The 11923-nt window shown below is 30.7% G+C and overlaps 1 protein-coding gene across 1 annotated transcript; it reads right to left on the bottom strand.

The window, feature by feature from the left end:
- Window positions 1-6847: 6847 nt before the first annotated feature.
- Window positions 6848-9621, bottom strand: LOC134278032 (uncharacterized). The gene is made up of 3 exons (XM_062760347.1): window positions 9317-9621; window positions 8698-8757; window positions 6848-7200 (listed from the first exon to the last, which is right to left on the bottom strand). Exons 1-3 carry the CDS (start codon window positions 9450-9452, stop codon window positions 7088-7090), a joined length of 309 nt encoding a protein of 102 aa, XP_062616331.1. The 5' UTR covers window positions 9453-9621; the 3' UTR covers window positions 6848-7087.
- Window positions 9622-11923: the final 2302 nt, after the last annotated feature.

Raw genomic sequence — 11923 nt, 5'->3', positions numbered from 1 at the left:
CATCTTTAATTGTTCAAACTATTCAATTAAGTGTGTCACTCGTGAAATTTTTTATATCGAGGATTTTTTGAGAAGTATATTTTGGATAAGTACTCCTATAGTAAGACTCAAAATCGCAGAGAAAACAGGGGGTCAGCGTGTATCTTGCTGATCTACAGTACAATTAAGTTGACCTTTCTGCACTTAGATTTTAACTCTTTGGTTAATTACTTTAACCTTTATCATATTTTATCAGATGTAACCATGGCAATAAATTTAATCTTATTTTACGTACAATAGTTTTAATAATACATGTGTATATATATAATACAATAATTCTTGCAAATTAGTGTAAATTATTGTAAGACCTTTCTGCACTAAAAAAGCAATAATATTGTGGGTATTAAAACTTTTAATAGGTAATAAAAAAGGAAGTGCTGATCAGTCACAAGCATTGAGAAATTTAAAATAATAAAAGATAAAAATTGGGGTCAGTGATGTAAATTTTGAAAAATTGGTCAAAAGTTATCTTAGATTTTCATCAAAAACGGTAAAAAAAAAAGACAAAACTTATATAAATGGTAAATCATGTACATTTTATTTGATTTCTTTAATAGAATCTTCATTTCTCTGCAAATTTTGCTGAGGGAAGGTGTAAAATTCTTAAAATATAAATCGATACCTACATTTAATATTCCTAGCATACCATAACGGAAAGTATCCTCTGAGTAAAAGTATATGAGATTAAAGTTCATAGCTATTAAATTTAATAAATGTGCAGTGTGGCAACGCCAAATATCATTCCACCCCAAGAAATATTGCCTCATTAATCTTACTTCTCTGTGGATTTTTGAGCAGTTTTTCATTAAATGTTGAACAATTTACATTGATTAATTCAAATATATTATAAAAACTTAATTATAATCATAATTTTGAAGTAAGAGGTTCTACCTGATCTTTTCTAAAGAGCTGACGAGTGACATGTTTTGTTTTGAAAAATAACGAAAAATAACTTAAGGTAGGATTCTTCTCATCTTTCTTGTATTTAAAAATTAATGAAATTTTCACAGAATCAAGAAGACAATAATACGAAGTCATAGTATCAGTGAAAATAAATTTGACAGTTTTATATAAGAGGCAAGGTCAGGTCAAGGTCATTATCTTTTTCCTTGACATTAAGAATAAAAAAATACTGTTGTAAATCATGTGATGCCTACTTCTATTTCAAAAGTTTAAAGATTGTTCTTTTTGCATAAAAAGATATAACTATATTGGGTCTATAGCATCTCTCTCTCTACGACAGCCAACTCTCTCTACTCCAACTGCTGACTGCTTACTGCCAACTGTCAGCTGCTTACTGCCAACTGCCACACATATTTGATTAAATTTTATATTTGTATTGATATTTATATGAATTTTCACAAAAAAGGAAAAAAAGGCACAACATCCAGGACATTTTTTCCAAGGGGGTCACCCTGGTAAAATTGAATTGAATAAAATGACCAATATGTTTTATCTTATGTAATATTCAATATATGCCGTTGATAAAGTACATTGTTTATTTTTTTTATTTGTTTTCCGATTTGAAATAGATAATAAAATGACTATTTTCTGCTTTTAATCTTTAAAGAAGCCCCCCCCTCCCCCGGAGATAACAAAACCTTTGAAGAGAGAATGATAATGATAATAATAAAAAAGATTTGTCGTTTTGCAGAGAAAGATGTTTTGAAAATAAATTTCCATTTTCCATTATATTCTATAGTTAAAACTTTCCTCAAATTAAAGATGTATATCTCTGTGTGTTATAATGCAGGCACGTAGCAACGTTTTTGAAAGTGGGGGGCCAACCAGAGAAAATTTTTATTACTTACCTGAAAAAGTTGACAAGCAAACTCGAAAATCCTATTTCGTGGGGGGGGGGGGGGGCTAATTTTTTTTTTTTAAGGCCAACTACCTTTCACTTACATTTTTTCCCACACAATACTACATATCCTTGATATCATTATACTATGGTAAGAAGTGGGTGGGGCCAACCACCCTTTCAATATACATGTTCAATAGTAAAGGTAATGTTGGGAAAAAAAGTGGGGGGGGGGGGCATTTGGCCCCCCCTGCACCCCCCCTTCCCGTTGCTACATCCCTGTAATGTTTCACATGCATAGATCTGGGGGGGGCATTCAAAATTTGTACAGTAATACGTTAAATAAACTAAACGAACTACCGGTATAATTGACCTTGGACCCTCCACTTAGAAAACGCCGATCAAACATTTATATCTCTTTGTTTTTACAAATAAAATATGTTTTACATGCATAGATCTAGAGAGAGGGGTCCGGACCACCCCTCTGAAATTTGTAAAGTTATTTAATGCACAAACTAACCAACTAAAGGTTATTTAATGTATAAAATAAATCAACTAAAAGGGACCTTAGAACCCCCCCCCCCCTCCCCTACCAGAAATGTGGATTCGTGTTAAGTTGGTATGAAAAATGTCATACACATGAAAGTATGACGCATGAGAACCCCCTCTCTCCAGCCGATATAAATTTTCACATTTAGGAAAGGACTTTACGTATTTTTTTCTTGTCATGAAATTTCTGGGTTGGACCCTCTTGGAAAAAATGTCCTATAGATCCGCGCCTTTTTTTTAAATTTACATAAATATCAATATAAAAATAAAATTTATTCAAATATGTGTGGCAGTTGGCAGTAAGCAGCTAACAGTTGGCAGTAAGCAGTCAGCAGTTGGCAGTAAGCAGTTGGCTGTCGTATATGGCATTCCATAATAGCACGATATTACCAAATTTTCATAAATAATTCAACTAAACTGGATATTGGCTATTCCGTATTTTCTCTGTTTTTCTTATTTTTTTTTTTTTTTAGGATATATTAGTTTTTTTCATATGCTTCCTATATTTAACTTTTTCTTATTTTCACATATATTAAAGGAGTCTTATAAATATACAAAATGACACAGAAACAAAAAGTTTTGATAGTTTATTAAAAGAGAAAAAATACATTTTATGGATTTTTGGTTCAAATCTGTACTTTGATTGGAAGCGTTTAAAACCTAACATAATTCTAGTTTGTTTGAAAAAATCATATTTATTTGATATCTTTTGAAAATTTAGTAAGTTTATTATGAATTTAACTTACATTTGAAAATTTCTTGAAGTCTTTGATTGTATAAAAATTATAATTAAATTCATTGTTCTATTATAATTTTGAGAGGCAGAAAATAAGATATTTTCATAACGCCACCATTCCGCCAAAAATATAGTCCCTGCTAGTTTTCAAACACAGTTAACCAATTCTATTTAAAGTTGTACAATTGAGATGAGGAGAGAAAAATATGGTCTTTTAAATCCCTTACACCTACATATGTAAGACATATAAGCAAATATACTTTGAATGTTTCATCTAGTCAGAGACCAGAGAAGAATCCTACCTTAAGTATGGTAGTTGCGATGATTTTCCAAATCCTGTCAAATGGTGGATTCCTTACCCATCCTGCTGCCACCAGTCAATTTTTGTGTAAATGCACTTATCCTCTAGTTTTTTGATACATGTTTTATAGATATTCATTATGTGATGTAGTTTTGTGGATATCGAGCATATATTTCGTTTCTTGTAATTTTAGTATTATTATACTTTTTGTATTGTATGTGTGATATGTTTGCTGATTACTAATGTTCCTTTACATTCACAAATCTCTCCTTTGCGATACTGTAACTTCACTTGCAAATTTAAAATTTAAATTTTGATATAATTGAACTGTAATCACAATTTAACAATGTTTAATCCATTTTTGTATGAGAAAACTGTGTTATACTGGAACTGTATTTTAAAAAGTTTGTACAAGTTTATGCTTTGATTTGATCAGAATATTATCATATTTTGATCAATAAACTTTTTTCAACACACGTGTGAGTTTGTCTAATTTTGATGTGCAGGTAGGGAAAGAGGAGGCATAAAAGGGTCTTATACATTATGAAACAAGTCAGTCAAAATACGACCAGATAATAGGTTTTATTTTATAGCTAATAAATATTCTCTATATCTTGGCGTTTTATTGAACACTGAGAATGTATTACGTATATGAGTACCTGGTATTTCCGAAACATTCCGAATATGAGCGTTCAATATCGATCTCCCTGCTGTAAACAAAAAAATATCGTCTGGTCAATCCCTCAAAGGCAAATTAAAGAAAGGAAGTGGCAAAAGGTTAGATGTGTTCACTTTCACACAAAAATGAAATTATTTATTAAAAATTTAGTACGTACATGTATTAGTCCCACTAAAACATAAAAAAAACAAATCATAACTTGTGCCAGTATTCACCAATATCAGTTCAATAACCCTATAATACAATACATGTATTTGATGACAAGACCATAGAATAAATGAGATGTTTACTTCAAACGAGACTGTTGATATCCATGAAACAGAATATGAAGATAAACTCTGATTCATGGTTAAGCAAGCTGGGCTTTTTTGTAAAGGTTTGATCATATGACTAGCATACCTAAGAGGTGGGATCATGTGCCATGAAGGAGCGAGCATTTCCTGCAGACCGGTCACACCCGTCGTGTGCTCCCTATCATGATCGGGAAATAACGGAATCGGGAAAAATCCGTTGGCAATTAACAATAAGTAGTCAGCATTTGATAGATCGTATTTGCTGACCAGGTCATTGTATTGATCCTATAACTTACGAAATGATGACTTTAAACGAGACTGCTGATATTTTCAAATCAGATTTCATCAACTCGTTTGTCAATAACTTACCTTGTTTTAGAAATTGTCATATGTAGAGCATGCTATTGAATCAGCTGGGAGATATCAACCCCGTATGCAGGTGCTGAAGGTACATTGCTGCATAAGCAATTAAGGGAAGCTGACGATTAAAAAGTTAAAGTCATCATGTTTATCATAAAGATTGATTGTTAGAATAGTGATAACGTCTTTTTCTAGTTAAATTTTCAAATTTGAAACAATAGTGTCAGATGTGTCAGATATCCCTTATACTCAAGATAAAAAGGATATTTTGCGAATGACAAGGGTGTTTCTTATCCAAATATATTTCTCAAAATAAGGAAGCTACTGATTACCTAACAAAAAATCTTTATATAAAAAAGGATAACCATCTAATGTCAACTTCCCGTATTTTTGTTATATTATTATATCAATATCACCTACACTTGGATTTTATGTTGATTCAATACGAAAGAGCACTGCGTACAAACAATTTTCTGACACAGGGCATTCTTTTGGCAAAAAAGAAGATAAAACAGGAATATATACACTGTCACATGTAGTTTATAGATATAATTTGGCAAAATATGTGGTCAATGTAAGGGCCTTGTCAGCAAATATGATCTATTACTAAGTTGAATGTTGACTTAAATGCTTCATGCAATTGTTAGATCATTGTTTTTGCATTGAAATGTCTTCTAAGTTTTTAGTAGACCTGTTCATAAGTGACATGACAAGTAGTACACGGCGGGTGTGATCGGTCAGCAGGGGATGCTTACTCCTCAGTGTCACAGATCCCACCTGATTTTGAGGTCCATGTCTGCTCTGCTCCCGGTTTTTTTTTCAAGGGATTTCTGAGCATGGTTACCGTTTGTGATATTTTATATACAATACTAGTATTGACCATAATTAAGATCCTCTGACGTTTCGGGAGTCTGTGTTTGCTCTGCTTCAAAATTGTATTGTTTAATGGACTTTTGAGCTTGAATACTGTTCGTTATCTCCATATATTTCATCCAGATATCTGTGACTCGGTTTGGAGAAAATAATGTATATGTGATTTTTTAATACACTTTGCAATATGCTTAGAAAAAACCTTCATTTTCGGCATCCAGACACAAGTACCGATATTGATTTTGGTGTTGATTTCCCCCCTTAATCCAAATTTCGTTTTATTTGTTGAAAATCGTAAACGAGGTTATTCAAATCTGTTTAACATCTACTTATCCGTGATAAGCAATCATCTAAATTCACAATCGTGCAATTTTCTCAATATTGCACGTTTTCTTCTCTCTTTATTTTGAATCCCGTGTAAGTGGAGGATTTAATTAAATCTAGGCATGTCATGATTTGAGCATGACTATTGCTCTGCTACTTTGCAACAGCAATAACGAATTGGACACATCATTTACCCTTTTAATTTATGAAATGATTGTGAATCTGTAAAGAATGTATGTGATGGCAGAAACGATTCAGTTTTTTTCATAAAAAAATATAACTTGGGACAAATTTGAAGGGGTGTGTGTAGCTGAATCCAGATTATATTACATCACGCACTTCTAAAGGATACAGTACGTTTACTGCTTCTTTTTTCAGGTGTTAATATTTTTGTGAAGAATGCAAAATATAACTCCTCCTTAAAAAAAAAATTGCTGAAATTTAAACTTTTTTGATAGGTCACCAACAAAATTACTTTGTAGAAGAAATAACTCTAAATAATTTATACCCAGTAAATATAAAAAACCCAGTGGATTTGATATGAAAGACACCACAATTGAGTGCGTCTTTTACATCTTTTTCGTATATGGATATATATTGTTGGATGTTTTGCTGACTTCAGATGAGAAGGCCAACTAACGATTGAAATTTTTGGTGACGAGTAAACATCTTTTCCACCGTCAACATTCCTTATTTACTAAGTAGTTTTCTTTATCACTTGCATATATACATATACATGTACATAATTTAATACCCATGCTTCGCTTTATAATGCATAAACTGCCCCAAGTTATGTTATTTCGTATAACATAAGTTGAAATAATCTTCATTCCTTAGATGTATAAAAAAGTAAGTTATTGATTGATTTGAAATATATTTATTCTTTCTTGCTATCACAAATAATGTTGATTTTTATTATGAATCAATTGTATGTATATTAAATGTTTTTCAACGTTTCGGAAACAAAAACAGTACAAATAAATCCATCATTAACCATAAAGCATATTTCTCTGTCATGTTCATTTATAAAACTAAATTGAGACAATGGATCTCAACTGATGGAAATATAGTACATTTCTGATATGTATTCACATGTGTTAAAATTGTTGCCATTGATATTAGGCTTTCTCTGCTCCTAGCCCCCTGCTCCCCAGCGAACGTATGTCGATTTTCCGGTGTGATATATTTCGTCACTTCCTACCATGCCTTTAAGGTAAGCGATGAGATCGTTAATGCTGTATCTGTCACCTGTAATGACAAATCAAACAAATTGCTATTCTCTTTGTGTTTTTCTGATGACATAGCTTGAAAGATTTTTATTTTCACGGTCAATTGAACAAACGGGAGAAATCTGGATCCAAAGACCAGACCTGCAGCAAATGCATCAAATATTTGTAACTAACAGGGAATACCAATAAAAGATAAAAGGGAATAGAGAAGAATTGTACGATTTTGTCTTCAGGATATTGGTATGCCATTTTACCATAAATAGATATCGGTCACATTCACTCTAAGTGGACGTATTTTAGAGTGATGATACTTTTATACATGTATATGCACATATATTAGATTTCCATTAAAAGTGCTTGATTACTTTTGCGAATAGGAATACTTTTAAATCAAAGCGTAAATGAATAAATACTATGTTTTTTTAAACATCAATAAACAACCTAAGACAGATAATTCTCTTTCAGAATCACATGGCACATTATAGAGCACGATTTCTTATTGCTGTTCTTCCTGCTAATTGAAGAATAAAGAGAAAAAGAGAGGGGGAATGATCTTATTATACATCTCTGATATTAAGACTCCTGTTTCTATTCAGTTTTATGGGACAATTGAAACCTTAGGGGAAATATAATACAATTGAAATTATGAGTTCTTTAGAAACCGAATCGTTCTTGAATTGTTTTAATTTCTTGGTAGAAAATTGACACTTAATGACAAAAAAAAATGAAAAAAGTTTGAAGGAAATGTATTAAATTGATTAATTATTTTATAATTTGTTTGACAGAGGTAATAAGAACTGCATGCAAACTATTACATAATGTATAAAGGATAGAGAAGCTTAAACAGATAATATATGCATTTTATTAAACAGTAAATATAAGTGGTGTATGATCTTTAGATAAACAATAGCTCATTTAGGAACACATGAAAATATTCTTTAATTCGAAAGAGCAAACTGCCGAATTTATCTAAGGGAAATGAATTCTTTATAACAATTGAATTTCATTATATCGAAAAAAAAACCCAAAACAAAACAGTTTTAAAATAAAAATTTTGTTTGATTTGTCCTACATTTTTTAAACATTGAAAATCATGTAACGAATTTATTGATATTTTAGGCCAATATATGGAATTTGATTAAGCTAATTCAAAAAAGAAAACTAACTATAACAAAAAAAAAACCAAAAAAAAAACACAACAAATTCCATTCAATATTTCGTATTTTATTCCTTTTTGCAGATAAATGAAATCGTTGAAATGAATTCGATTTTCATTAATTATATACATAAATTTCATACTATTGTCATTACGGGTTAAGTTCTTTCAAACAAATTCAAACAGTTTTAAGATTTATGTATTCTTATATATACGAATTTAGTTTGTTTTAACAAATTTGACAATTCGTAACGTCAATCTGATTTATTTTGAATGGGTCTTTTGAATGAGATTCTGAAAAAAAACTTAAATGACCTAAGTAAAACCATATAAGTTCAATATCCTACAAACGTTAATTACCTCTCTTGGCTGTCGTAATGTGTTGAGTTTGGTCTGGATATAGATGCCTGGACTTTGACTCTGGAATTGAACAGTTGAAATAAAATACAAAATTGAAAAAAAAAAGAAAATATATTTTCAAAATATTTTATCAATTATAGTTTGATTTTAATTTCTATCCTATAAATCTATAAAATTTACAATTCTATAGTATTTGTCCAGCCTAAGTTCATTTTACAGAACATATAGTTTAATTTATATAATTTGAGAATTCTTATTTCCTTCCAATACATCTAGTGATACATCATAAATTATTCATTTCTCATTACCAATCAATACATTTTACTTTATTATGTTACTCAAAAGTCGTCAGTGGACATGCAGTCATTCAATGTTTCTTCTAATTTGGCCTACAAATATTCTTATAGCTGGTTTGAACAATTTTAAGGATACAATAATAAATACCGCCAAGTATATTTGTGCAAGCACCATTCAAATGGCCTCTGTTGCCATGGAATCGGAGGAAAGACTAATTGTGATGAAATTTTATGGCTGGCAATAGCACATTTCTATAACTGTACTTCTAAGAAAATTACGGGAACTTTTTTGCTAAATATTATTTCTCAAAATTTGCCCTTACCTTTCAATAAATCTTGTAAAATAGAGTTAGTTTGCTTATCCGATTTGCGTTTATATTCCTTTTCCCAAAAAAAGGCCAATAGTCCGGGTAAAAGCACAAGGACCACGAGGCACTTGATTGCTGTTTGATAATACATTCTCAGTTATAGGATGCTACTGAAGATATACAAAAGCCTGTAACATGGAATAGTTCATATCTGATGCACAAAAATCGTGGTATTGTCTGCACACCAACAATTCTAAAGAAGATTAACTTAGTCGAGAATCATTTTTATATGAAATGTGAACTGATTCTGAACAGTCCGCGCCTACAACACGTTTCAAATAAACTGCGCAGGCTAAGAAAAACATCTATTATTGGATGAATACCTTCATATGACGTGAGAACACATGCTTGATCTTCATTGCAAACTTTATGTCGAAAGGTTAGATGAGAATGCTAATTATTTAAATGTTATTTGTTCAGCAACATTGAGGTTATATGACAAGGTGCCTATCATGACTCGAGATAATAAAAACCCAATTAACACCTCAGGAATATATAAGGAAGTTGCTCGTAGAAAAAACCCGACAAATTACTAGTAATCAAGCTCCAGATATCTACCTGCAATTCTTAAAAACAAAGTACGACCAAAAAAGCTAAAAATTAGGGGGTGAAGCATTGTCAAAAAATGTTTTAAGACCTTTTTCATGTGTTTACAGCTTGTAATTTGAAGATTATCATTTAATGAATTAAGTAGTATGAGGATGTAGAATAGTTATCAAAATCAAATGTTCATTGGAACAACACGTATTGGAGAAGAGCAATCACTGACCCTAAAACATCAAAGGTGGGATCACGTACCATGTAGGAGCAAGCATTCTTTGCGGACTGGTTACATGTGTTCCTTATACTAATTTGACAAGAGGAAAAATCTATAGAATTAATGTCCTAATTATTTAAAAAAACAACATTCGACTTAAGGATAGATATTATTTTGCTAACAAAGTCAATGTATCGACTTGCAAAATGGTGACTTGAAGAGGGACTGTTGATATTATTGTATCAATGTCTTCTTAAAGAATAATCTTTAAGAAGTGCTTCCTCTCGAATAAGTCGAATATCGAATAAGTTGGGAGACAAACACTAAATTTAGACGATATTGGAATATCAATATATTTTAAAGTTCGCGTAGAATTGTTGAAAAAAAATCTATTCAAAGGAATATTAAAAAGTTTGACAAATAAAGGAGCAATTAGTAATTAGCATTCCAATAGTTTAAAGACATGGTAACCTAAGACTACAAATATGTTGAAATTGGGAAACTCCAGCATCTTTTTTTTTATCATCAACCCAAGGAAATTTATGGGTAGAATCGGATATTTTTAAAGTCATTTTGTAGATGAACAATCAAAATATTTGAAAATTAACGAATCCATGAAGAAGCAAGTGTCTACAATATCAAAGAGCCTAGTTTTTTAAAATTATCATTGAAGTCTGGTTGTATAAGATGTAGGAAAATCGGACATTTTGATGTTACTGAATTTGGGAAATTCAATGATTTTATATTTGAATTCGTAATTATTTAGAATTAAGTTAAAAATGTTAATAATAATAATAATCATAATCATAATAATAAGAATGATAAATGTAATACTACTGCTTCTACTACTAGTCTACTACTACTACTAATTTTTATCATTATTATTATTATTATTGTTGTTGTTATTATTGTCACTACTTAGGCAATTAACGAATAGGTGAAAACTGAGGAATGACTACGCCCATTTGTCTGTTTTTCCATGTTTGTTTTGGTATCACTTTTCTTTTGATGAAAAATGTTTTTATCAATTAAACTCAATTGTTTATGAATAAAAATGTTAATAATAATAATAAGCATAATCATAATAATAAGAATGATAAATGTAATACTACTGCTTCTACTACTAGTCTACTACTACTACTAATTTTTATCATTATTATTATTATTATTGTTGTTGTTATTATTGTCACTACTTAGGCAATTAACGAATAGGTGAAAACTGAGGAATGACTACGCCCATTTGTCTGTTTTTCCATGTTTGTTTTGGTATCACTATTCTTTTGATGAAAAATGTTTTTATCAATTAAACTCAATTGTTTATGAATAGTCCTTTTAATCTCGTGAGAGTATTACTTCCTATATTTTTTAAATGCCACTGAAAGGTGATGAGTTCCAATTTTAGATAAATCATCCCCCCAGATTGTGGATTAATGCCAGATAAGACTAGCAAAGTTATCGAATATATCCAGGATTATAATTAATTCTCGATAAAGGATGAGACTCCTGTTATATTCCGCAAGTCAATAAAGGAAGAAGGAAATGTGACAGGTAATACGAGGACTCGTAAATGTTTTTATAGATATAAGATGAAAGACCGTGAAGAGATTAAAAAGACTATCTGCCATAAGTATCACTGATGAAACAATCACTGGCCTTTTAGCATAATTTCATCTTCTTAGATGACATAATATTTACAATTACATAAAGAATCAAAGTACTCAGGAGTACAGAGAGCCGGGCTCATTTACAAAGTATAATTTTGTATATGAATCATATCATATTAGCAGACCTATTTTTATATTCAT

This window comes from Saccostrea cucullata, unplaced genomic scaffold (assembly GCF_032062105.1).
Source record: "Saccostrea cucullata isolate Sc308-1 unplaced genomic scaffold, CSIRO_AGI_Scuc_v1 ctg390, whole genome shotgun sequence".
Taxonomy (NCBI): Eukaryota; Metazoa; Mollusca; class Bivalvia; order Ostreida; family Ostreidae; genus Saccostrea; species Saccostrea cuccullata.
This window is presented reverse-complemented; position numbering and strand designations above follow the sequence as displayed.